Source organism: Crotalus tigris, unplaced genomic scaffold (assembly GCF_016545835.1).
Source record: "Crotalus tigris isolate CLP2741 ecotype Arizona unplaced genomic scaffold, ASM1654583v1 scf7180000017741.1442986301:2390832, whole genome shotgun sequence".
In the NCBI taxonomy this organism is placed as follows: Eukaryota; Metazoa; Chordata; class Lepidosauria; order Squamata; family Viperidae; genus Crotalus; species Crotalus tigris.
In genome coordinates this window covers 298,377-324,679 of record NW_024096608.1, presented here as the reverse complement: position 1 = coordinate 324,679, position 26,303 = coordinate 298,377, and the positions used below count along the sequence as shown (strand labels likewise).

Sequence of the window (26,303 nt, the reverse complement as noted above, 5' to 3'; positions counted from 1 at the left end):
TCCCTGCCGCTCCGGCCTCGGCCAGCGGGCGGCGCTGCGGCGGCGGCGTCTGCGCGGGAGAGGCGGCGGCGGCGGCGGCGGGGCTCCTGGTGCTGCTGCGGCGGCGGCTGAGCGGGGCTGCCCGGCGGCGCCGGAGAGGAGCTGCGGCATAGCGGCGCTGATCGGAGCGGCGGGCCGCCCGCCATGCGCCGCCCTCTCCCCCCCCCTGCCTAGCGGCGCGGCGGCCTCGCCGGGGATGCGCGGCGGTGCCGGGCGGCTCCCTGCGGCGCTGCTGCGGCTGAAGCGGGGGCCGCTGGCCGGGGAGGCCCAGCATGGCGGAGGAGGCGCCGCCCGCGCCCGACGGAGGCCCCGCGCCTGCCCTGCCCGCGCTGGTGCCCGGCCTGCAGGGCGCGGAGGCCGGCGCGCTGCAGCACAAGATCCGCGGCTCCATCTGGTGAGTGGGCGGCGGGCGGGCGGGCGAGCGCTCTCCGGGGACGCGGCCATTGTCTCCGCGGCGCCGGGGACGGGCCGGATCCAAGATGGAAGACAAGATGGCCACGAGCCCCCCCCCCGCCCGCGCCTTTGTCTGCCGAGGCGCCCCGAGGGCCCGGCGGGCGGAGCGGCGCCCGGAACCTCACCGTCCGACCCCTGAGCGGGGTCCGCAGGCGGGCGGGCCCGCCTCCCCGGACGGTCGTGCTCGCTCGGAGGGCCGAGCCGGAGGGGCCACTCCCGGGTTCCGGGCCCCTCCGTGGAGGGTGGCAGCGGCGGCGGGGGGGGCGAGCTGGTCTTCGGGAGGTTTTGGTGCGTCGTTCGGCTTGCGGAGCCTCGGGGCCCGGGGAGATGCCTGGCAGAAGCCCGGCGACCGGCGCTGCCCCTTCCCGGGGGCCCCGCGGCGGAGAGAGGGCCGGGGAAGACCTCCGCCCTCCGGGGGCCCCGCGGGGGGTCTTTGTTTCGGAAAGGCTTCCTAACGGGCCCCACTTTGAGCAGCGGACGATGAGCTCCCCCCCCCCGGCTTGTGCTTCGTGGCCGGAGGAGGTTTCGAATGGAGGTGCCGGCAGCCTTCTCCCAGTTGGTGCTCCCCAAATTTGGGGGATTTTAACGTCCCAGTTTATTGCTGGATGTAAACGGGGATCATAAATATGGAGGTACTTTAAGGGCTGTGAACGATGAAGCCCTAACAAGGATGTTATCAGGTGTGGCATTGAGGATGATGTCAGCTGTTTGTCAGAGGTATTGCATTGTTGCTTTTTGCTGGAAGCTGCTTAGAGTCAGGAAAATTGGAGCAGTATAAAAGCTTTTTAAACAATAAATTTGCCAAGCATATTTGGAAACGCTTGGCCAAAGAGAGGGTGGCAGAGGGGGCTGTTGTGCCATATCAGGACTGGGTGGTTTTACGCACCTGGACGGAGTAATAAGGCCATGGACCTCAATAGACATCAAACCATTGTGCTACATAACAAAAATAATAATGCCAGGAAACCTGCCGGGTTTTACCTGATTCTGTTACTCACAAGGCAGGCCCACAAGTAGAGTCCACCTGCCTACCAGGATTTCACTGGAGCCCGTATGGTGGGATTTGTTATCCTACATAATAATAATAAAAATAATATCAGAAATGATGGTGATCAATTGGGGACAATTATTTAACTTTTGCAGACAGCTAGCAGGACGAATGCCTTTTTTTTTTTTTTTACAAGGGACTTGTTTTTAAATGGATTTCTTGGAAGACCACACAACCACTTTAGCTAATGGTGTCACTTTTTCTTATAGCTGATGGTAGTTATTTACTGTGTTTATTATTTATTTGTTTATAAATTTCTACACTGCCCATCTCACCTAAGTGACTCTGCATGGTTTACAAACAACATTTGCGACCTTGGGCCAGTCTCTGTCAGCCCAGCCTTCCTTCCAGGAGGTTGTTGTGGGGAAAATAAGAGGAGGAAGGTATGTGGGATCTATTGGCCACCTTGAGTTATTTGTAAAAATAATAAAGGCGGGATACAAGTAAATGTTACAGCTACAATAAATCTTCATCTACAATGTAGATACTCAGTGTTTGCCTATCTGCTGTGGGCCGTATAATCTCATCAAAACACCATAGATAATTAAAGCAAATATTCAAATGGATTAAGGAAAAAAAATGTAATGTGCAATATAATTACTATCAAATCAAAGACCAATCAGTTGTCATAAAACTCCTGTATATTCTGACATGCTGATTGAATTAAAAAGAAAAGCCCAAAGTGCATCAAATTGTTTCAAAGAAAGGGGCATTCCAGGGAGGGGCCCCCTTTGCTCCCCCTCCCCTGCATAGGACCTGACCTATCCAAGAATGTCCCAATGGGTGGTGGGTGCAGCAGTCAGGTAGACAAGGGAGAAGGCGGCATCAAAGGCAGAAAAACAGTCACCCTACAGCGGAGCTAAGCAACAGCCATCAGCCCTGCCTCTTGCAGTCCTTGGCATTCTGGAGCTTGCAGAAAGCTCCCCCCCCCCCCGCTGTATTTGCACAACACCCTAATCCCTGTTTTCTTCAACAGTTTATTTGTCATTGCACCTTGCTCTGTTTTTCCTCCGGGAGATCATTTAAACCCTTTTGCTCTATCTCAGTGACGTGCCAAGCCTTCGGCTGGGTTACCCACCTCCCCAACGGGTAGCATGTGGCTAAGGTGTTTTTTGGTTGGGGGGAGTCATGCAGAGAGTGGCAAGTGAGACAGGGAGGGGCACTTTTCACCCAAGTCCCTCCGACAGCTGTTGCAGACCCTTTTCTTGCTCTACCGGCTGAGAGGATGTCTGTGGCCGCTTCTTCCCCCTCCCCTGAAATGGTGCCATTTTTCCTCCGACAGGTTCTTGGCGTGAGGCGCAGCCAAGCCCACCACTGCAAGACCATGTGGCGGCTTTGTTTTGTCTGGCTGCCTGGCGCTGCATTTTTCCTCCAGTTGGATGAAAAGGCTGGAGACGCTCCTTTTCTCCTTCACGGATGGAAAGGCAGATTGTCCCGGCTTCTGCTGCCTTTGGGGATTTAATCTCTGGGCTTCTGCTTTATTTTCACTTGCTTTTATGCTAATCGCTTTTGTGTCCACAAGGAAGATTTGGCTCTCAGTGGATGGGGGATTTTAGGTGAATTTTGGGAGGGCAGGAGGAGGGGTGTGGCCCAGAGATGGCAGTAGACCCCTGGGATCCTCGTGGCCTAGAGAGTTGGTCAGGCATTGTGTGTGGGTTGCCAGAATCTGTTCTGCTTCTCATGCAGCAAGAATTGGGTGGGGGGAGGAAGACCTGAAAGAGGTCGAGAATTCACAATCAAACAGCAGAGAACGGCTCTGCTGTCAAGAGAAAGGAGGGAGGCATTGAGTTGGGGAGGACATTGACCCCACTGATACAGAAGGGAGACAGAAAAAGATGGTTTGCAGGCCATGGGGCCCGTCAGTTCTGCCTTTGTACAGCTGAGGAGCATCGGGATTAGGAGGAGCTCAGTCTGACCTTGTTCTATGGACTCAGTTATCTCAGGTGCCCCACTGCCCTGCACAAAAGAGCTGCTGTGGGTATCTGAGAGGGTCACTGGGAAGATGGGGAACTCCTGCTGCAGGTGCTACTCACAAGTGGGCTTCCTCAGTCTGGGTGTGGCCCCTGTGCTCTGGAATGCTCCTCTGCCCCCTAGCAGTCCTGATGACATTTGGGGTCCCTTTGGGCTGGGCAGAGGAGCTGCAAGCAACCCTCGCAGCCGGGTGCTGGGGATGCCCTTGGCGGCAAGAGAAGGAGCTGTGGCCTCATGGGTTGGATGCCTTTCCCCTGGCAGAGACGCAGGGGCAATTTGCTCCTCCGCTGGTCCCACGGGGCCACTGGGCATTCCTTGCTTCAGATTCCACCCCAGCGTTGGCTGTGCTGGTCAGAGATGGGAAGGAGAAGAAGCAGGGTGGGCAAGGGTTTAGCTGAATCCCTTGCGGAGCAGGACAATGTGTGGGGTGCAGCTGCTGAAGGTTGATGCGGGCAGGACTAGCACAGGGTGGAAACGCCGCTGCTCCCCATTGATTTGTCCTTGCTCTTCCCATCCCATAGTGACTTTCTCTTGTCCTGGCACTGGTGGGGGGGAGGCGGGTGGCTGGGCCCAGGCTAGATCCTGCAGCCTGGCCTTTCCCTGCATGTCCTGGGTGCTGGGGAGAATCCTTGGGGGGAGGATGGCAGCATCAGCCATTCTGCCTGCAGCCTAGCATGAAATAGGGAGCTCAGGAGACCAGGGAGATGAAGTATGTAAGGCCGAACCAACAGAGAATGTACCATTATGTCTGGCAGGACTCATTGCCATAAGACGAGGCAATGGTCAGGGAGCTGGCTGGCTGGCTTTGAAGGGGCTTCAGTTGACTAAGGAGAGGAAGCTGAGGGGGCAGCGGCTCTGCAGTGCACTTCCTTGTGGAGGGAGCTTGGATGCCCACCCTGGGTGAGAATTGCAGGGGTGGAGTCAGATCAGAGGTATTTTTCTGCTTTCTGTAAAGGAGGTTTGAGCCAAAGAATGTGCAGCCAAGGTGGATTGTGGATTGTTCTCTTAGCTGGGACGTTCCTGGCCGGACTGCTTCTCAGCAAACAGGGAGCAGCCATTCATGATGGCCATCTAGCCTCTCCTCTCTGGACCCGAGGAGCTGAGCCCCCTTCTGGCCTGTTCTTCCTCTTCTGGTCTCCCACGTGCTTGGGAAAGCAGGGTTTTCACATGTGATTCCATGTGATTCCATGTGAGTAGTTGTGTGCTACTCACACACTGGAGGCAACCTCATTCGACATGCCTGGAGATGTCTACTCCTTAAATCCTTTTGCTCAAACAAAGGCATTTAAAGATGAAAGGATAGGTATAGAACATTCTTTAAGATTCCGATTGATTAAAGCAGGGCGTTTCAAGTCCTGGTTCCACTTGTCAGTCTTCAGGATACCTTTTGCTTCTCTGTAAAAATTTGAAGTGGCTGACAGCCTTCCAGACCTTTCTTTTTCCAATAAGAGCAGTTGAGGAGTCTGGGGTGCTGCACAGAGACTTGATTATATACACTTGTTTATAATGGCCGTACATATTAACTTTCAGGGTTGTTTTTTGTTTTTGCTTTTTCCCCTTCTCTCTTTAGCAAAGCTGTACAATCTAAAGTGGACTGCATTTTGGTGAGTAAAAACTGGAAACGGGGCATTTCTACTTGGGGCTATTTAACTATGGTATTCCAGAGTGTCCTAAACTCTCCCCGGGGCAGTGATGCCAGATGCTGGGACTTCCAAAGAGGATTCCTTGTTAGACTTCCTGGGTGAAGGTCCCGTCCTGAAAGAGTGGCTGAAATAGTGAAAAACAATTTTTTGCTGAGCTGCTGGCTTGCTTTCATGTGCAGCTGGCTGAGAGCTTCCAGACAGCCAAACCCCACGCCTCTATGGGGCAGGAGGAACATAGATGGGCGACTGGGCAGGGAAGGAGGCAGCCAGGTTTTCTGGGCTGCCTGAAAGTCCCCAGAAAAAGGTTGAGGAAACAAGAGCAGCTCCATCAAGGTGGTGATCTGTCTCCCTCTGTGTTTAGCAAGAAGTTGAGAAGTTTACAGATTTACAGAAACTCTACCTCTACCTTCAACTGCCTTCTGGTCTCAGCAATGGAGAGAAAAGGTAAGGGTGTGTGTCCCCCAGAACCTGAAGAGTACCTGCCCAACCGCATCCGGTCACAGAGCTGTGCCAGGGGGCTTCCTCTGGGGATGTGGGTGGCTTGGCATGGTGCCTTTGTGTGCAGAGTCTCCCTGGAGTGGGGTTCACTCCCAGTGATACAGTGAGAAGGCTTCCCAAAGAATTGGTAGATTCCGCAATGCCTCAAACCCTTCAGGGTTAATGGAAAGAGAGTTTTATGGGAAGGACCTTGTCTGAGCTCTGCTGCCCCAGCTGGAGGAGGCTTTCTCCTTGACTCTGTGGCCTCCAACCTGCCTGCTTGGCCTCCTCTGCGGACTGCCTTGAGGAAAAAGCACCCTGACCTTCCCTTGCCATGGGGAGCCTGCCTCGGACCCTTTGGTGCCACTGCTCCCCACACGTGGCAGATGTGATCACTGCGTCATGGGGGGCAGCTCTGTGTGGAAACCCTGAGCCTGCTTGTTTTGGGGCCCGGGGCCTGCCCCTCTATCTTGGGGCCCAGCTCTTGTGCCCATCTCAAGGCCCTCGGCCACAAAGAGGCAGATTGGAAAACAGCCCTTCTGGGCCTGTGGTGGGAGTTCCACAAGGCAATGGCCTTCACAGGCTCTGAGGCTACCCTTCTCCTGAGCTCAGGACAAGGGGCACAGACAACCGTGACCCCTCCTGGGACCGGGGGGCACCAGGTTGGGAGGATGATGATGATGATGATGTCCCCTCTCCTTGCTGCAGTGATCAGCTGTCCGTGTCCTCCAGCCGCGCTCAACAGGTACATGCCCTTTCCTGGATCCGGAATACCTTGGAAGAACACCCGGAGACCTCCCTTCCCAAGCAGGAAGTGTATGATGAGTACAAGTGAGTCTCTCCTGTCCGTTGCCAGGGAAAGCGCCTACAAGGGGCTGGCTGGCTGCTTTCCCCCCTCCCTCTGCAGCAGCCTCTGGGCTTGGTGCCCTTCAACTCTGCCTACTTGGCTGCTCCTCCCCTCCCCGGCTCTCAAAGGTGCTATGCTGTTGAATGGGACACGAGGGCTGAATCTCTGCTCATCTGCCCTAAAGCCTCTCCCTCCTACCTTCGCCTCCCAAAGGGGGTTCCCCCCCAAATTGAGATGGCAGCTCTTCAGCTCAGGAGGGGAGTAGCTGCCCCACTGACCGGGGGGGAAGTCCTGGAATCTCGGGACCCAGGGGGGATGGAGAAGTCAGTCTGCCCACTGCTGGGCTCACCTTTCAGGTCTTGGCATGGCAGGCAGGGCCTGAGCGTGCCATCTGCCAAGAGCAGCCGTTCCCACCAGCCGTGCTGAGATGCTGAAATGCCAGCGCTCTCCGTTAGCATGGTTAGCCTGCTCTCTGATGCTGGGGCTTCGCTATACTGTGGGCCCAAGTTGGGCAGCTAGGCTCCTTGGGGAAGAACTGGGGGTGTCTGAGTGTTGAGATGGGTTTTGTGGTGCCAGTTCCCTTCCCTTGCCCAGAGATCATTTCAGCTCTGCCCATTAACTACAGCACAGAGGGCTGATGGGAGGCTCCTTGGGGCTGCCTTTCCACCTTTCCGTCTTTCCTCCTCGTCCTCCTGAGGTTTCTGGGTTCTCTCTGCTGGAAAGATGGGAGGGAGTGGCAGGACAAAGAATTCGATTCTTTCTGACCCCAGGAGTTTCTGCAATGGCAGGGACTGCAGGGGAGGAGAGCTGGCCACGTGGCCAGCTGGACGCAGCAGGTCTCTCCCTTCTTGTGGGCAACTGGGAGGTTGCTGGGAGGGCCAGGCTGCCCTTCTCCCCGTGGAGCCTCCAGATGTTCCAGCCTCTTGGCCTGCGGGCTCTTGGACCCTCTTCTCCAACCCCTGGCCAAGCTGGGCATCGGGCCCTGCGTCTTCCGGGGTCTCTCCTGCGACCCTCCTTTTGTTTCAGGAGCTACTGTGACAATCTTGGCTACCACCCGCTCAGTGCCGCAGACTTTGGGAAAATCATGAAGAACGTGTTTCCCAACATGAAAGCCCGGCGCCTGGGCACACGAGGCAAATCTAAATATCCTTTAGAAATAGCTTTGGGTGTCTCTGGGCATGGCCATGTGGCCGACTGTGCTTCGGTACAAAAAACGGCTGCACTGTTGGAATTGAATGATGATCCCACCTTAATTTTTAAAATCACATATTGCTATAGTGGACTTCGGAAGAAAGCTCTCGTGCAGATGCCATCCCTCCCCAATCTGGACTTCCCTAAAACTGGAGACGGGGTAAGTTCTGCCGCTGCAACCCAGATCTCCCTGCAGGTGGGCGGCCGACCACTTCCTGGGCGTTGACTGAGTGAAGGGGCTCCAGGAGGAAGAGCTGCCACCACGATGGTGGCCAGATGAAAGGGATTTGACCCCTGAAATGTAATTTGAGGAATCTTTTCAGACCACCCCCTTCTGGTTCTCATGAAGGGGGGAGGGATATTCAGACTAGACAGATTCTGTTACTCTGACCTGATTATAAAAGTCATGTGATCAGCATGCGTGACCTGGTCTAGCTGGAAGTGGCACAAAGGTCTTTTAGCTGCAGCTGGCAGAACACAACACAGATCCACACTGTGCTGGCAGTTTGAGGGCTTGACTTCTGCAATAAGAGTCTTCATGGCCCAGTGATCCTGGGTGAAGAGCAGGGAGACATCGAAAAGCAGCTGAGGATGTGTGCAAGGGGCAGCAGTCTATAAAAAAGTTTTGCCTGGGTTCACTTGGCATAGAGTTGCTGGGCTGCATCCTAGAGTCCTTCCTGCACGGAGATACTGTAAACGAGGAGGCTCAGTTTACACCAAACTCCTTTTGAGCTCTGTGTAACTGTGCAGCAGGACAAAGCAATTTTGGCAGCATATGTTTGCATCTTACACAAACACAAAGTGCTGTCCCCCATCTACTGATAGCACCCTTAATTGCAGGCAGTAACATTTAAAGAGAGAAGTTGACTTTCCATAAAACTTTTATTGAAATAATCCTCCTGACCAAAATTGAGAGCCGAGATTGCTATAGGAGTTTTTATGCAGTCTGAAGCTGTCTCAAGCCACTTTTTCCCTGGGTGAGAGGAGAAGTCATTGGGGTGGGGCTCCTTTTCTTCTGTCCTCGAGAGAACGGTTTCCAGAGATGGGGCAGACCATCCTCAGTTCTTCCTTATGCTTTGCTTTCAGCTGGATGGGGCAGAGCCTGCTGGGCGCCTGCAGAGTGCCGATGAGGAGATCGTGTCTGCCGCCTGCCAGCTGGTCTGCGAGTGGGCCCAGAAAGTGCTCAGCCAGCCCTTTGATTCTGTCCTGGACTTGGCCCGCTTCCTGGTGAAAAGCCACTACACGGGCACCAAATCCATGGCAGCATTGGCAGTGATGGCAGGCGCCCCTGCAGGTAAAAAGGGGGAAGCAGTTCTGCTCTCACGGGGGGGGGTGCCTTTTCCCCGGGATTCCCTGAGGGGCATCAGGAAGGCATGTTAAGCTTGCAAGAGCTGCTGCCTCCATGGGTAAAGCTTAATTCCTGGGGCGCAGTTTCACCCCTGCCAATGAGAAAGACACGGCCTCGGACATGGAAGGCTCTGGGCCTGTAAGAGGATCTATCAGGCATCTTTCACAGCTGGTCGGCTGGTCTGGGTAATGATGGGGGAAAGGGTGGAGTGGGGCCTGCACAATTTTTTTTTTTGCCCATGTAAAAGAGCAAACTGAGCGTCCCTGCTCCTTAACGCTTTGACGGAGGAAAGGTTTATTGGAGGGGCTGCCCTGTCACTCTGCCAATGTGCTTCCTACGAGGGCCGAGCCGAGCCTGCACCCTGCTCAAGCCTCTGCCCACCCCTTCCAGGACTCAAGGGGATCCCCCAGCCGTCGGCTTTTGTCCCGACGGCAGAGAGCAACTCTTTCCAGCCCCAGGTGAAGACGCTGCCTTCACCGGTGGATGCCAAGCAGCAGTTGCAGCGCAAGATCCAGAAGAAGCAGCAGGAGCAGAAACTGCACTCCCCTCTGCCAGGCGAGTCCCCTGCCAAGAAGGCCGAGGGCACAGCGAGCAACGGGGTTGCCAGCCTTACGAACGGCAGCCCAGCCATCCTGTCCCCTCAGTCCATTGGCATTGTGGTGGCTGCTGTGCCAAGTCCTATCACGGTAAGTCTCCTGAGGAGGAGGGGGGTTGGGCAGGGCTGCCGCCAGCAGTGTCGAATGTCGGGGCAGGGCCAGGCTGTGCAGGAAGGAAACTTCTTCCACGATTTGGGGAGATGTTTAGCTGGAGCAACTTCAGAGGGGGCAGAGGGAGATTAAGGCAGTGACTCAGGAATCGGGAGGATAAAGAGGGATGGGGTGGATGGGAAGAAAACGTCTGGAAGTCCTGCGTGGCTGGGGAGGAGTGGGGAGCGTGGGGTCCCCTGTTCCCAAAAGAAAGCCAAGCGATCTGCTCAGAGTACAGCTTTTCTGTTCCCTTTCTCAATGTCACTCCCTTTTCTCCTCTGCAGGTGCCAAGGACCCGACAATTGGTAACGTCACCTAGCCCGATGGGCTCAACTGATGGCAAAGTCCTTCCACTCAATGTCCAGGTGGTTACTCAGCCCATGCAGTCTGTCAAGCAGTCACCAAAGACTCCCCAGAATGTGCCGGCCAGTCCTGTGGGAGATCGCTCTGCTCGCCACCGCTATGCCCAGATCCTGCCAAAGCCAGCCAACACCAACGCGCTCACCATTCGTTCCCCAACCACAGTGCTCTTCACAAGCAGCCCAATCAAGACAGTGGTTCCTGCTCAGCACATGAACGTGGTCAAAATGACCGCAATCTCACTCGCCCCAAGTGGCGCCAGTGGCACGCCCGTCAAGCACACAGCCCCTGCCATTGGCTCGGGAACCACAGAAGAGCCAAGGAATTTCCCTCAGATCAAGAATGGATCTGTGGTTTCACTCCAGTCCCCAGGAACCAAAGCGAGTAGCGGGGGCCTAGTTTCTGCTTCGTCTTCGGTCGAGGTCAAACTGGAGCCAGAACTGGTGCTGGATGAGAGCTTGCGACAGAACCAGGACAATGCGAGCCCTGCTCAAGCGGTCAGAGTCACCCTGCTAACACCAGTGGATCAGTTGAGGACTGTGGAAACTGAAGCCTGGAAAGGCCGGGCTGAGGAGCGTCTTGGAGCAGCAAGCTGTGACCCCCAGGGGGGAGATTCGGAGACAAAATCTCTTTCCCAGGCGCAGGGATCCCCCCCGGGCCCTTTGGAGGCAGCTCAGCATGTCTCCAGCGCTGGCATCACCCCCTCACCTCCTGCAGGCGACCAAGGATGCCCAAAAGGCCTGCGGAAGAGGCTGCCTTCTGCCTTTGTGGATGCTCAAGGCCCCCCCATCAAGAAACTTTCTGTGGGACAGGCATCTGCACAAGCCCCCAAGACCAGCAATGCGCAGAAGGCCCAGCAGATGGGCGGCCTGCCTCTCACTAAAAGTGACAGTCCGGCTACCCTTCTTCAGGGTCCCGGCCAGGCGGCCCTCCAAGTCCAGTCTGCAGCCTCAGGGATCAGCCTGGAGGCCTCCTGCCCCGTGGATGCTGACCTCATCATTGCCCCCAGCGACTCCCTGCTGGAGCGATCACCAGCAGCCTCCTCAGCAGGCGTGGAGATGAAGTTGGAAGGAGACGTCTTTGTCCTAGGAAACAGCTCTAAGTCTGAGGGCAGCCTGAACCCCAACCTGTGGCAGCAGCTGGCCAAGGGCTCCTCCTTCGTCCAGGAAGCCTGCAAGCCCCCGATCAGTGTTATGACGCTTGCTGCACCCACTGACTCTGAAGATCTGCCCAAGTCTGCCTGGGAGCCGGTGCACTTAGAAGGGTTTCAGCAAGCCAGTGCAGCCTTTGGGCAGCCATTGCCAGATCAGGGCCAGCCGCCCTCTCTCGATCAGCCCTTGCCTGGCCAGAGTTCCGGCCAGCTGCCATTGCAGCAGGAGCTGAAGGACTTTGAGGATGCCACCTCCCAGTCCCACGAGAACTTCTTCTCCTTCGATGACGACCTGACCCAGGACAGCATTGTGGAGGAGCTGGTGCTGATGGAGGAGCAGATGTCCCTGAGCACCTCCCATCTCTACAGCGCCTCCCTGGGGATGGCTCTCCAGAACCAGGGGGCGACTCAAGGGGCACCCTTGGCCCCTCACTCGAGCAGTGCCCACTTCTATCACCCAATCCACAGCAACAGCACTCCTGTCCATACACCCACGCCCACCCCGACCCCCACCTCTGAAATCATGGCAGGATCGCAAGGTGTGTCGCGGGAGAGTCCGTGCTCCAGGATGGCCCAGACCACACCTGTAGACAGCGCCCTGGGAAGCAGCCGGCACACACCTGTTGGCACCCCACACTCCAACTGTAGCAGCAGTGTGCCCCCAAGCCCCGTGGAGTGTAGAAACCCCTTTGCCTTCACCCCTATTAGCTCCAGCATGGCCTACCACGATGCCAGTGTGGTTTCCAGCAGTCCTGTGAAGCCCATGCAGCGGCCCATGGCCACTCACCCCGATAAAACCAAGCTGGAATGGATGAATGCCGGCTATGGCAGCTTGGGGAGCTCCTCTGTCACCAGCCATGGGATTCTGCCTGGCTACCAGGAGTCGGTCGAAGACCGCTTCAGGAAACCCCATGCCTTTGCTATCCCTGGCCAGTCCTACCAGTCTCAGTCACGGCACCATGATCCCCATTTTGGGCGAGTGACCCCCGTCTCCCCTGTCGGCAACAAGCAGGAAGGTTTTGCCGTCCCTGCTCCTCTCGAAAGCAAAGGGGCTGGCTCCTCTCACGGCAGCCATTTCAGATGCCGGAGCGTCAGTCCCGCCGTGCACCGCCAGCGGAATCTCAGCGGAAGCACCGTCTGCCCTGTCACTGCTGTGCTTCGCTCTGGAACGACCACGGGCTCTTTCGGGAGTCCGGTCGCCCCAGAAGTTCACGCCTCCTTGGTGAACGTCCATGCAGACCCAAGTGCCAGCAACCTCGCCCAGCGCAGCCAGTCGGTGCCCCTGACGGTGATGATGGAGACGGCCTTTCCGCAGCCTCAGAAGCAGCCAAGCTCCAAGAAGATCACCAACGTCTTGCTTAGCAAGCTGGACTCGGAGAACGATGATGCCGTGCGTGGCCTGGGCATCAACAACCTGCCCTCTAATTACACCGCCAGGATGAACCTGACCCAGATTTTAGAGACTTCTGCTGCCTTTCCAAGTGCCAATGCCCAGAACATGACCCCATGCAGCCCATCTGTTTTTGAATTCCAAACACCAGGTTACCTCGCTAAAAACAGCAGCCCCGATCCGGCAGACTTTGCTTCTGGGGACAAGGCAGTCCAGTCGGAAGCTGGGGAGCAGCAGCTGGATTTCAGCGGCAGCGTGAAGGAGCTTTTGGAGGAGAGCAGCCTGCAGGGCGACCAGGGCCCCCCCGACTTGAGCAACGTGGCCTCAGTTTTCTCCAGCGACATGAGGCTGACCTCAGAGCTCTCGGGGAGCATGACCGACCTGAATGCGCTGGACACCAATCTGCTCTTTGATCCGGCCCACCCGCAGGGCCAAGATGATGAGGCAACCCTGGAAGAGTTAAAGAACGACCCCCTGTTCCAGCAGATCTGCAACGAGTCCATCAGCTCCATGGCTTCTGCAGGTTTTGATTGGATGGAGAGTAAGGACCATCCTGCTGTGGAAATGTTGGGTTAAGGGGTGCGTGTGTGTGTGCGTGCGTGCGTGCACGTGTGTGTATGTATACACACATACATATTTGTGAGTGTGTGTGTGTGTATATATATATATATATATGTATATATGTGTGTATATATACGTGTGTGTGTAAATATACACACACCCGTGTGTGTATGTGTGTATAAAATCTATGTAGCACACTGTATTTAAGAAAATCTAAAGACAAGACATACTGTATTTGTCTTAATGGAAGTGCCTCCTGCAGCAGAAACAATTTGTGAATTTTTTTTTTTTAAAAAAATTGCTCTCCCAGCTGCTTTATTCTTCAGCAGGGTGTATACAATCTTAACCAATTTTTAAGGCATTTCTGAAGAATGCAACCTGCTCCAGAACCAGTATTTGGTTTTAAAATTTTGCTTATTGCAAAACATTGCTTGCTGCCTCTGGAGCATAAAGAGCATTTGTGGGAGGTTGGAAGGGAGCGTTCCCCACCCAGTCTCCCCTCCATCTGCTCTGCAGGCCTTCCATTGGCATTAGGGTTCCAGAGAGGCAGCGCTAAAATTGAGAGGGTGCATGGATGGGTTGCACGATGCATCTGATCGGGGAGTGCTTCTGCACTCTGGGTATAAAGAGCCTGTGCATTTGCTGGCATGTCGGAGAGCGCAAACTTCCTGATCTCAAACATCATATGCTCGCAGAGTGGGAAAGGCAGCAGGCGCCAGCGTTCCTAGGTCACTCGATCTGGAGATGGTCTCCAGCTGGCCTTTCCCAAACGACGACGGTGGACTTAGCACCCCCTCCATGGGAGGGCCCTGGCGGGTGCCTCATTGATCAGTTGCTGGGGAAAGCCAGTGTTAGACAGGGAGCAGGGAAATCAGCACAACTTGTCAGTTGGATGTTAACTCCTTATCAAGGGCTAATTTGTGGGCCAGAGCAGGAGAGGCTTCCAGGAAAGGAGAAGCAGCCCGAACCTTTTATCCCAAATGGAAAACTTACTCTGCCACGAGTTGCTTCATAAGCTCTTATTAAGAAAACACCAGAGTGTTTTAAAAGCAAACAGTTTAACGCTGCTTTTAATGTCCTTGAGTAGGGAGGTAGTTACAAATCCTGCTATTAATAAATCTGTTCCTTCCATGGCAACTCTACCTTAAAATGTTTGTCAGGATGTATAGTTCTTTTTCTCCACAAAAAAACTAGAATGCAAGAATAACAGTGATTCAGGTTTCCCTAACTCACAGGCTTTTGTAAAAAAAAAAAGAAAGAAACTTTTTTCTGCAGAAACTAATTAGAGTCTCTGGATTGATTCACCTGGCCAGATCTTTCTTTCTGAAGTCATGCAGAGTTGGAGGGATCTTGTTAACACCGGAGGGTGAATTTCCGAGGCCTTCTGTGGTAGCAACCCTGGGAAGCCTGCTGTGGCTGAGCCCGTCCTTGGAAGTGCTCAGCGCCCTCAGGGGTCCCAGGGGCTGACACTTTGATGCCAGCAGATGAGCGGCTGTCCTGTGGGCACTGCTCTTGCATGGCTTCCCTGTCTTGCCAGCTCTGAGCCTCTTTTAACAGCCCAGCTCCAGGGAAGGTGGGATGGTTCTGCCTCTCGGGAGAGAGGGTGCCCCGAGGCAGCTGACTGGGCAGCTGAGCCAGCCCCTTGCGGTTCAAGGGGCGCCAATCCCTTCTGTGCTATTATGAGGCCTTATGAGGAAGTGCCCAGGAGGCAGTGCCCTTGCCTTATGTGAGGGCAGCAGTGGGAGGAGGGAGGGGGCTGGAGTCTAGCCTCTTTTGCTTCCCCTTGGAGACCCAGGAGCCACCACTACTCACCCGATCCCTGGCTTAAGAGAAGGTCTGTCTCAGCTAGCTTGTTCAGGTTTTATTCCCACATAAAGGCAGCCATGAGAATCTGCTCTTGTTCAAGCACATAAACGTTGCTGGGGCAACTTGTTTCTGTGTGGACCTCAGCCAGGGAGGAAGCCTCAGCTTTTTCCAGGATGGCCCAGGCACGGTGACCCACACTGCTGGGCATATTGTTCTTGTAGAGTTACACACACACACACACACACACACACACACACACACACACACACTCAAGTAGTATTTGTGGGGCTGTTCTATGGGATACATAGAGGTGGAGTCGCTGGGGTGCTGGGCGTAAGCAGTGGGCTTCCCGTGCTCAAATTCAGGCACCTTTGCAGAGCCCAAGCTCGCCCTCAGTGAGAGAAACAAACACTTCAGTTTCCTTTCCAGCATAGGAGCCAAGTATAGCTGGCATTTGGCTCCTTTTCCCGGCAGGGCTTTGAAGCACACTGGCAGGGAAGCTGCTGGGCCCAAGTTTGAGTTTCAGGGTGAAGCCCCCCCCCATCCTAGCACCGTCCTCCAAATGGTGCTAGAGACAGCCAGGGCTCAGGGGTCATCCACTCACTCTCCTTGGTTGCCTTTCCTGGTGAGCTAAGCACTGCTGGAACCAGGTCTCCGTGTTGTCCTTCCTTGTGGCCCAGCCAGCAGCCCCCTTCCCTGGGATCAGGGCAGCCAAGGCGAGCCAGTGTTTGAGGATATTTTGGGCTGTTCCTCTACCAGGAAAGGCAGGGTGTCCCCGAAGGAAAGGTTGCTTGTCTTATGTAGCAAAATTATCTCAGTGAGATACATCTCTTATTCTCTTACCTGAGAATTTTACAGCAGGAAAAGTCTGTGTTTGCCTCATCTCTTGGTGCATCCTCACCCACGTGCATGCAGTGTTCTCTCGGCTTGCCTCGTTTGTGCTAGTTAGACTCCTGTCAGTCACCACCCACCATCGCTCCCTCCCCTGCACTGGATCGGGGCCAGTTCTGCGCAACCAGGCTGGCGCGGGGAATTGCCCTCTCGCTTCACAATCCTGCCAGGCTCAAAGGTTATCCTCAGCCAGATGCTGCTTCTTCCCCAAGTGGGCGAAAGCAGCCGTGTGCCCAGCCGTGCCGTGTGCCCAATGTCTGGGTGAAGAAGCCACTCCTGGTACGCCTGGACCCTCCATGAACTCCCCTCCCCCAGTCATCCAGCTTTTGAGGAGTGTTTTGTTGTCTGTTGGACCGCTAAAGGACAGTGGATAGGTCTTGCCGCGTAGCATTTCAGTTCATTTTTTTATTGGAAGTGCTCAACATTTGTTTTTTAATGTTTTCAGGAACAATAAAACATTTTCTATGAAGCTCGACTCCAGAAGCAAGTTCTTGGGAGCTCGGGGGTCTCCATTCTTGCTTGGCCTGGGGAAGGAGGGGGGCTCTCCTGGCCTGGGCACAGGCTGCCTGGCGCTGTCCCTCCGACCCCAGCGCTTCTCTGGAAAGGGTGAGGACCCTGGGCTGAGAGAGATACACCTGCATCTCCCCTCCCCTCCGCCTCCTGGAAAAGTGACATTGGGCCTGGAGGTGAACTGGGCTGGAGGGAAAGGCCTTGTAGCCATGGGGTTCAAGGGGGAGTCCTGGGTTCAGCAAAGTGGCAGGAAGGGGAAGGGCTCTTTTAATGGTAACCCCAACTCAGTGATGCTGCCATGGGGGGAGTGTGGGGCAGATGGTTGGGAAGACAGCCATGGCAGGCTTGTGTGTGGGCCGGCTCTCCAGGGGAAGCTTTGGCCATGGCTTAGGGTCACAGTTCCTATGGCCTCCCACCCGTGGGCCTCATTAGGCAATCCCCAAGAAAGTGCTGGAGGGAGACCGTCAAAGAGGAAGCCCCAGGAAGACTTCCACGGGCCTTCGAAGAGCCCCTGGTTCCCAAGGGAGAGATCACCATGGCTGGGCCAGGTTTGGCATGAGGATGGAGAGACCACAGCGTCGGAACATTGCAGCCCAAAGGATGTGATACTGGGTGAAGGGGTGGGCAAGCTGAGGTTGCTATCTGCTGCAGAGAACATTGTTTCCAAGTGGAAATTGGAAGGCAAAAGTGGAAATTGTTCAATTTGTTCTAGTTTTATCAGTCGTATCCATCAGGAGCCCTGGAAGCACAGTGGTTAAAGTGCAGTATTGTAGGCAAACTCTGCCCGCAGCCTGGAGTTTGATCCTGACAGGGCACACAGTTAACTCAGCCTCCCATCCTGAGGTTGGTGGAGAGGTTGGTAAAATGAGGACAGATTGTTGGAAGCAAAATGCAAATAATGCTGACATTGTAAACCCCTCAAGAGAGTGCTCCAAGGCACTATGGATCCCAAATGCTGTTGCTAATGATGAGGCTTAATTGCAATGTGTCTTGGCCTCTTCCTCCTTGGTTCTGCTTTGGAGCCCCCAACCCTCCTTCAAGGGCACCCCTCCTGTTCCCCCGAAGTAGAGAAGGTTGAGCTGTGGAAAAGAAGCAGGCAGGGTGGGTGTGAAAAGCACCTTTGGGACAACAATGACCAGGATGATTGAGAATCTCCACAGACTTTTATTCCCCAGTCCAAGGGTGATGCTGGAATTCCCAAAGCCCAGATCTTTGCAATTCCTTCCCCTTTTCCAGAAGAGGGCAGAGGGCATCCAAGCAGTGCCACCCGATCTTCTGCTCAGTCCAGCCCAGAAGGGGGCGCCTGAAACCCACGGAACCACGCCTATTCCCAAAGCAACAGGTTGCATATATGTTGGGGAGTTTTAGATCTACCAATCCTGCTCTACTCTACAACATTCAATGTCAGCCGAAACCCAAAGGTGCTTTTCAAAGGCAATTGGACTTTCTTGTTTTTTGTCTTTGAAAACGTTTCGCTTCTCGTCTAAGAACTGAAGAAATTTGTTGGATGAGAAGCGAAACGTTTTCAACGAAAAAAAACCCCAAGCCTTTTGGAGAAGCCCCTTTGGGACAACCATAACCTGGAGGATTGAGAATCTCCACAGACATTTCCGCGGAAGGGTTCGTTACCCTCAGGGAGGAGGTTAAAGAACAAAAGGCTGCGAACGACCCAGCCGAGGAGGAAGCCGCCCCGGCTTGCAAACACAGCCGCGCTGCCTCAAGCTGGGCTTCCTTGGGCCCTTAAATACTTGAGCTGCCGTCGCGTAGTGGCTTGTCGCTCTTGTGCGAAACGTTGCTCACCGCGAAGGGAGCAGAAGAGGAAGTGGGACAGACTAGCAAGGCCGGGCTGGCGCCTTCGATACGCTCCGAGCCACCGCAGGAAACGGAGGACTTTCCCCCGTTCAGCTGCCCAGAATGACCTAAAGATGCCCTGCGGGGCACCGGCCCTCGAATCAGCGGGTACACAACACTTACTTGTGCTGAGCCCGCTCGCCGCTTCCTCCCCCCCACCTCGCATTCAGTGGGGTTTGGAGGCGCCCGACGGGCTCAGCCCAGGTGCGGCCTCGTTCCCCCGCCCGCTCGGTCAGGTTCGGGCCAGGGAAAAGCAGCTCCAATGCGGGGCGGGGGGGAGGCCAAGCTGCGGGAACTGCAGAACTCCCGGGGAGGGGAGGCCCATTGAGGGTTCAGGAACAAACCGGGCGGATGGCGGAGCTTTCGAGGACCCCGAAGCCGCGTTGTAAACCGGCTGGGCGTCGGAGGAGCCAGCGGCCGTCGCGCCCGTTCTCGCCCTCAGTGGACGCGGCGCCTCCGCCGGGGGGGGGGGTTTGCGCGCGTCGCCTCCCTCCGCCCTTCAAGCGATGCGAGGCCGGACAGGGAAAGGCGGCGAGTGCGCGCGGCCGACAGCTGGGACGCGCCTCCCGCCAGGCGCCTCTGACCTCAGGTGCCTGCTCCGGCCTCGGGGGGAGGGGCGATCAGGGGGTCGCTCGCCCCTCCCCGGCCGCGCCGAGGGCCAATGGCGAGTGGCGCAAAAGTGGCGCCGGACCCGCGGCGCGTCCGGGGAGCCTCGCGCCCTCCGCACGGGCCGGCTTGCCCTGCTCCGGCGGCCTCGCAGCGCCCCTCCCCGCTTTTGTGTGGCCGTCTGTCGGCGCGCGCCAGCCCCCGCTCTGTGTCCGGGCGCGGCCGGAGAGGAGAAAGGGGCCGGCCGCACCAGGGAAGCCATTCGGCCCGTGGAGCGCGGGGTGCGCGCGGCTGGCCGGCCGGATAGGGCGATGCCCGAAGAGTCCGCGGTTGCTTGCTGCTAAATGGCGCCCCGCCGGAGCCTTGACCTCGCCACCGCCGCCGCCCTCCTCCTGCTGGCCGCCCTCCCAGGTGAGTTTCTTCCCGGCATCTGGCCGGGCTCCGGCAGCCACCCAGGGGAGGCGAGGCCGCGGCCGCTGCTCACGAGCCGGCTCGCTGGGCGCACGTGCGTACTGGCGGGAGGGGCGGCACTTGGCTAGCCCCGACGGGTAGAGCGCGCTTCTGCTGGGAGCTCCTGCCGATCCGGGCAGCCCAGAGCGCCGCCCGCCCGCTGCCGCCCGGTCCCTGCCCCGTTTCTCGAAGAATCGGGCCTCGGCCGGCTGGGCTTGCTGGGAGCGGTACGCTGCTTTCGGCTGGCTGCCCTCTCCGCCCGCAAAGCCTCTCCGGCGGGTGGCCCCGCGCCCCAACTTCTCCTTCCACAACGGAAGCTCGGGCGGTCGGCCCTGCTTGCGGCGTGGGCTTGGTCCCCCCCCCCAGAAGGCGCCGCTTTTCAGGAGCTGTCGGGCCGCCCTGCACCTCCCCTGCCCTGAAGGCCCCTCCAGGGCAGCTCAAGGTGCGACTGGCTTTGGATCGCCGTTCTGCCGGTGGATGTTGCCGAGGGTCCTGAGGAGGAGGAGAAGCTTTGCGGGGGCCGCAGAAGGCCCAGCCCTCTTCCTGCCCCCCAGATGCCCCTGCCTGCCCCGGAGGGAGGGAGGCTGGTCAGTTCTGTGGGCCAAAGTGTGGCACCTGATGTTTGGCTGAAAACAGAATAAAAGGCCTCTGGCAAAAAGAGCATTTTCCTGCTCACATTTTCCTTTTCTTGCTCTCGTAGGGATAAGGAGCTTTAGTGAACTGTTTTTTGTGAAAGAGCCTCAAGATGTGACTGTTGCCGGAAAGCAAGCCGTGGTTTTTGACTGCCTAGCACGTGGTGAGGTCCCCATCACCATCACATGGCTCAGAAATGGGGTTAAAGTTTCTGAAAATGAACAGATCCACTCTCTGTCCAATGGCTCTTTATACATCTGTGAGCTGGAGAGCAGCAAGCCAGGCGAAAGGCTGGATGAAGGAGTCTATCAGTGCTTGGCCCTGAATAAACACGGCGCTGTTCTCAGCCAGAAAGCGCATCTCACGTTTGCAAGTAAGTTTCCTTTGATGGCCAGTTCCAGCACATCAGGGAGGCTCTGGTCCTGGGTGCTTTGAAAAAGCAGGTGTGTTCCATACTCTGAGAGTGGCTGGGTTTTCTCCTCCATGCCACCCACCTTTGCTTCTTCTAGGTGGAGGCAAACAGCTGCTTCCCCTCCATGAGGCAGCAAGTTTGGCTCCCATAGTCGATGTCATGGGAGGCTGCTTAGTTTTTAAGCACCTGGAAGGTTATGCTGTGCTTCCACAGTTGGCTTATTGGCAAATAAGTTGTGTGAACCCTGGCTTGTGATCTCTGAATCATGGTTTGTGGCTTATTCCACAAATTGATTTTAAAAACTCTCCAAAGTATTGTGGTCAGTCAGTATTTGTTGATTTATTGGCATCGTGTGGCACTTTCAAAGCATTTGAGCCTTTACCTCTATTGCTGAGCTGCTGAGGAAGAGAGCTCCTTGGCAGGCTGGCTGGCTGGCTGACCCCAGGGCAGAAAAGAGGCCCCTGCTGACTTTTGGGAAGACCATGCTTGGCCACAAAATGTTTCTCTGCCCCTTCCCACAAGCTGTGAAAAGCAGAATGGTCCTTTGATATATCCTTTGCTGGTTAAGCAACTTGGTGCTTCCACAAGAGAATGGCTAAGATCTTGTGATAGGTTAACTTCTCAATCTTCCTGCATTTTCTCTGCTTGTCTGTAAGGCAGGTGAGGTGGGTGGGACCAAAGATGCCTTCAGGGTCTCTGGGTAGAATCTGCCTGTTGTTGCAAGAAATGCTGTATTGAGCCTGCAACCCCATTGCTGCAGGACTGTTTTTACATGCCTGGTCTTTATTCTAATTACATTTTCAGCTTAAAGGTATTCCCCATTTCCAAGTGGTGGTGCAGAATAATTCAAGAAATAAACTAGGTATGGCGGTTGCACACTTTTCCGGCAGAGCAGTCCTAAGGCACTATTTTATGGTTGTGTTTGCTACCCTGTTTGCTTTGTGTCTCAAAAGGAGTTGCAGGAAACAATCTTGGGAATTCCTTTGTGCCCTCCAGCAGATCCTTTCCCCAGCTGCTCCATGACCAGGGAGCTCTTTGCCCGAAGGGCACACGGGTGAGCATGCCAATGCTTGGAGGAAGGACCCTTCACCCAGCACCCTCCTTCCAAGTAGTGCAGCATGGGGCAGCAGGGGGGCATCCTTCCTGCCATCAGCATGGCAGTGTCAGGCCGGAAAGGGGGAAGGTGTTGATGAAGGGAAGGTCCAGCAGCAACATTTCCCTCTTTGATCTGGCAACAGAGCTGTACTTTTCGGGGAGGGGGTGTCTCTTCTTCAGTAGGATCTTCCCTGGGAGCTGCTTCTACTAAACCTAGTAGTGACTGGGGGAGAAGTCTGGGGGATACTGGGGTGAAAGGACATTTATTCTATGCTTTTAGGAACTGAGAAAATATGTTATTGGGGTGACTGTATGTGGTGTGTTCAGTAATGGGCAGCAGCAGCACACTGTACTCGAGAGAGAGCATAAAGGAGACCCCCTCCCGACTTTTGCCTCAGCTTTTCAGAGGCACCAGGGAAGGCAAGTGCACAATAGGACACATTTGGGGTGTCAGTTGGCCAACTCCAAAGTTCACTTGCCTCCCTGTGCCCACAGCCTTCTTGGCATTCTCCAGCTGTGCTTGGCAGCTTTGCTCCCTGAGGTCTTCTGCCTTGGACTTGATTGATGTCCTACAGCTGTGAGAGTCCTTCTCCTAGGTATGTCTGGAGGACATCAAGCAGGGGGTGTTGCATTGTTGCGACTTCTTATTATTTCTAAGCAATTTGGAGCTCCGCATCTGATGATAAAAACACTCTTCCTGAACGTGAGAAGGCTGATAGTGTTCGAATGTTTTGAATGGTCTTTTTTTTTTGTGCTTAAAATGCATGTCCAAACTTTGATGCTCGTAACTTCTACAATGGGAATTAAGCTACGTTACCTGTTGTCTGCTGCAAGGGTCTTTGGGGGATGGGTGAGTGAATTCCCAGCATTTTGTGCTGAGAGGAAAGAGTTTTCCCTGGTCTTTAATGGCTTTACAGCCTTGAAGAACAAAACAACTTTCTTCTTTGTAGCTAAGCTGAACCCCCACATCCTCAGTGGGTGAAGGAGGGGCCTTCCTGCTCTTCCCTTCCTCTGGGGAAGCATGGCGGGTGCCCCCCCCCCTCCTTGTTTAGGCCTTTTAGCTGTGCCTTGGGTTTCAGAGTGCAATTCTGGGTGCTGCCTTTGGAAATCTAACACTTTAATCTGCCATAGAGTTTAAAACCCAACGTAGAAGGAGCCTAGAAAATTAGCCAGGAAGTGGAGTTTTGTTGCACTCTCTGCAACCATTCCATTATTCATGTGCAAATTAAGAATTCACTGGGTTAAAAGGTTAGAAACTGACCAGGATGAGGTTTACCCTTGTGATAAAGAGCAGATGACCTCATTCACAGGCTGGAGCTTTTCATGTCAACTCCTCTGCAAAGTCAGTGATTGCCCTGAATTGTTCCTGAGGAATGCAGGGTCCGAATGTGTACAGCAGTCTCCCCCCTGCCACAACCCCCCCATCTTATCTTGAAAGACCATCAAAGCGGATGGCAAGGTCTCTGCAGAGGCCATGAGGGCTGGGTGCAGGAAAGAATGGGTCTCGCATCTAGACTGCTTCTCCAGCAGTCCTCACCTTCCCCTTTTACAGAGGATTCCAAAGATAAGATAGTAACTGGGCCAAAGCTAATAGCATGGGGGGGGGAGGTAGATGTAGCTTCTAATACACAACAGGATAATTGAGGGGGAGAAGGTTCCTCCTCTACATTTTCTTTGTGAGGCACCAAGTGAGGGTAAAATGATAATATCATCAGAAGAAGATGGAAGAAGATTAAACCAGCCGCTTGTTTGAAGTTGAGGCCAGCCCTGGCTCTGCCTGCCCTGTTAACTAAGAGGAGGCAAGTGGCCAGCCCCTGCCCCGTGCCCTGACATTTTTGAGGCCAGCCCCCGCCCTGGGATTTCAGCAGGCAGGACTCAGCCTAAACAAGAATCCGGCCCCCTGAACATTGCAAACTCTTCTGAAATTATTTCAAAACAGCTGTTTATCAGATAGAGGAAGAGAGGCTTGAAATTGTCAGATTCATTTATTTTTACTACATTTCTAAATGGCTTTGCAATTCCTGTTCACAGGTGTAGAAATAACAACATTTTACTCTCTCTCAACCCAACTCGCCTCTCAGGGTTGCTGTTATGGAGCAAACGGGGAGGAAGATGTGCTGGAGGTGCTTGCCGCCTTGAGTTATTTGTAAAAAGTGTGATATAAGTAAATGAAAGAAACAATAAATGAAGGTTAGGTCTGGGCCCCTCTGGGAGAGAGAGACGGGCCCAGGAGTGGGGGTGGGTTGCCTCCTTTGGTCTGGCCTCGGGCACCAGTAACGATGATGATGTTGGAAGGGACCTTGGAGGTCATCTAATCTAACCCCCTGCTCAGGCAGGAAACCCTATACCATTTTGGACAAATGGCAGTCCAGTCTCTTCTTAAAACCTTCCAGTGCTGGAGCATTCACTGCTTCTGGAGGCAGGTTAATTGTTCTGTCAGGAAGTTTCTCCTTAGTTCTAGGTTGCTTCTCTCCTTGATTAGTTTCCATAAGGATAAGTTTGCCTAGTTAAACATTCCTCTAACACACATGTTAACTGCAGAAGACTAACCCAGGATTTGTCCCTGGCTTCTGGTTTGCATAAACAAATCCTGGTTAGTCTGGGTGGTGGAACAAGAGTAAGGCTGAAAGACAAAAAGATGCTCCCGTAGCTTATTTTCACCAGATGAGGATGGTTCCCGCTCCTCGGGTTGCCTTGTGAGGTCCTGGGACTCAGTCCCCTCTGCATTTGTTGGCTTCCTGCAAGGGCCAAAAGGACTTCCTGGACCCCTTTCCCTGTTTAACAGCTGGGCCTTTTGGTTCCCCACAGGACCGGGGCGTCAGTCACCAAGGGGCATGTCTGAAGGCAAGCTAGGGGTTGGGTTGACAGTTCCTGCCCACTTCTGCAGAAGCCCCCCAGCAGTTACCTTGGCTTCAATTTGGCACTGTTTTTCTTGGGTGGCTTTGCTGGCCCAGCTTTAAACTGGGGTTGATTATTTCCAGCCTTAATAACTAGTCATCTTCACCTAAGTAAAGACCCAATCAACGGGTTGTCTGTTTTGGGTGCTCAGCTGCAGTCAACAGAGGGATGGGAAGAAGCGTAGGCTTTCTGGCTGTGACATTGGTGCCCATTGTGCAGTGAGCCCCAGTGCTGAGTTTTTGCCTTGACTCCCATCCATCCACCCGGGAATTGCTTTTGTCTGTGCAAAGAAAGAATAAGAAGCTGAAGAAAGAACAAAAACCATTGCTGGGAAGAGAAGGTGAAGCAGCTGCCCATACAAAAGAGGAGTGTTGGACTCAATGGTAAGGAGAGTATAGCATCCTCAAATCTAATTTGGGCTACCCCCCCCCCCATCTTGTGAATGGGCTCCTTGCCATGGCAGGCACAAATGTTCCTCATTAACCCATTCAGAGCTGTACATTGCACTGCTGGGTCAATATGCAAAACCTGTTAGCAAGTGGCATTGGATGCTGCAGGTTTGCCTGCTGGAAGGTAGGGATAAAGGCAGATCTGCTGGTCCACGGGAGCTCCTTTGAGACCTGGACTTTGCCAAAGAAGGTGCCAAATTCTCTGGCTACCATGGAGGCAAAGCTGTCAGGAGTGGATCAGAAGCCATCAGGACCAAGCGAGAAGTTCTGGCTGTTCTGGCGTTCTTCAGAAAGAAGCAGCCTTAAGTAGCAGAAATTCCAGCCTGATTGGATTTATGGCAGACTTGACATGTGCTGCCCCATGTGATCAGCCACACCTTTGAAGATTTTGTCTTTCATTTTCCTAAGCACCATCTTGTTTGCAACGTTATGAGGGCTGTTGGAAATTGCTTCTCTTGTCCAGGGTTACCCACTTGGGAAGCTGCTGGCATCTTCTGTTCCAAGCAAAAAGTTCCACTATTTGGTTGCTTCGTGACAATCTGCTGTCAGGTGGTATGTGCTGGGCTCAGGGCGTTGTGTGCAACCAGCTGTTGTGGCTGGTGAGCCATAGTGGAGCAGCATGGGAGATGAACTCCAGCAGTTGTGAGAGGTGTCAGCTCAGCTGTTGGGCTGCCACTCTTTGTGTCAATTATTTGGCACAGAGGGTTGTCTTGGAGCATTTGTCAGGGAGCAGTGAGTGGTTTGGACCTGAGCGGCAGGTTCCCACATCTGGGGAGGATAGCTGGGAGCCTTAGCTGCCACATGGGGATGAGCTGTTCCAGGTGGAAAGTCTTTCTTGGACATTATTTATAGAGCTGGTGTCAGCCCCTGAAGGCCCAGCTGCTAAGCAGAGAACGGCTCTTTGCCTGGACTGCTTCAGAGCCTTGGGATGGTCCCTTTTTGGGAGAACAGCAGAGAGATTCTTACATTGGGTGACAGCTGGTGTTTACTTTGTGCTAAGATGTGTTAAACACTTTAGGGTTGTTTCCTTTTTTCAGTCGCTAGTGGCTAGTGGCAATGAGCGCCCTTGCAAGACAAAGGAAGGGCAGCTGTTGTGAGCTTCCTCCTTTACAATATTCTGTGAAAAAAAGACAAGAGGCAAAATATGTCAGGGAGGAACTACTGGGTTCCCACCTGAGGATGGACTTTGCTTACAAGCTCCTGGTCTGGCCCAGGGAAAGCCCCTCTAGGCTCCTGTTAGAGAGCCGCCTTTGAAACATTTTTGGCCTCTCTCCCATTGGCTGGGGAACAGTTTGGCTGCTGGGGGGGGGGTCTGTATTCCTGCTTTTGGCCCAAGCGCAAGCCGCAAAGGACCCTTTAAGGGTGCATGAAGGAACTGTTGGGCACCACGCTGGGCCTCGTTGCCTTTGGCCTTCTGGGGATCTAAAATATGGCATCAGGCTGGAAAGGTGACAGAAGGAGCGGGCATCTCCCAAGTG

At 54.6% G+C, this 26,303-nt stretch overlaps 2 protein-coding genes across 6 annotated transcripts in view; both read left to right on the top strand.

Moving 5' to 3' along the window:
• The first annotated feature begins 82 nt into the window (after positions 1 to 82).
• On the top strand, positions 83 to 16,390 carry RFX7 (regulatory factor X7). Of its 2 annotated transcripts, XM_039339967.1 has the most exons (9): positions 83 to 433; positions 5,082 to 5,115; positions 5,516 to 5,598; positions 6,340 to 6,462; positions 7,505 to 7,621; positions 7,745 to 7,829; positions 8,756 to 8,963; positions 9,408 to 9,703; positions 10,048 to 16,390. In XM_039339967.1, exons 1-9 carry the CDS (start codon positions 312 to 314, stop codon positions 13,237 to 13,239), a joined length of 4,260 nt encoding a protein of 1,419 aa, XP_039195901.1. In that variant the 5' UTR covers positions 83 to 311; the 3' UTR covers positions 13,240 to 16,390. The 2 variants fall into 2 exon arrangements, with proteins under 2 accessions (XP_039195901.1, XP_039195900.1); XM_039339966.1 differs by lacking the exons at positions 83 to 433; positions 5,082 to 5,115; positions 5,516 to 5,598; positions 6,340 to 6,462 and having other exon boundaries at positions 6,473 to 7,621.
• Positions 16,391 to 18,824: 2,434 nt separating this feature from the next.
• Positions 18,825 to 26,303, top strand: part of PRTG (protogenin) — a 37,728-nt gene continuing 30,249 nt past the window's right edge. The window contains exons 1-2 of one of the 4 annotated variants that reach the window (XM_039339935.1): positions 18,825 to 19,299; positions 20,039 to 20,344. In XM_039339935.1, the coding sequence (XP_039195869.1) occupies positions 19,233 to 19,299; positions 20,039 to 20,344 (373 nt within the window). In that variant the 5' untranslated portion in view covers positions 18,825 to 19,232. Of the gene's footprint in view, positions 19,300 to 19,447; positions 19,781 to 20,038; positions 20,345 to 24,684; positions 24,760 to 26,303 lie in introns of those variants that run through there. The other 3 variants (XM_039339936.1, XM_039339937.1, XM_039339938.1) reach the window with 3 other exon arrangements.

Bases quoted from the DNA above. Each gene is read 5' to 3' on its own strand.
- RFX7 (XM_039339966.1), top strand. From the start codon at position 7,116: ATGGGAGGCTCCTTGGGGCTGCCTTTCCACCTTTCCGTCTTTCCTCCT. The intron at 8,964-9,407 runs GTAAAAAGGGGG...CACCCCTTCCAG, and splicing joins GATGGCAGGCGCCCCTGCAG to GACTCAAGGGGATCCCCCAG. The intron at 9,704-10,047 runs GTAAGTCTCCTG...TCTCCTCTGCAG, and splicing joins CTGTGCCAAGTCCTATCACG to GTGCCAAGGACCCGACAATT.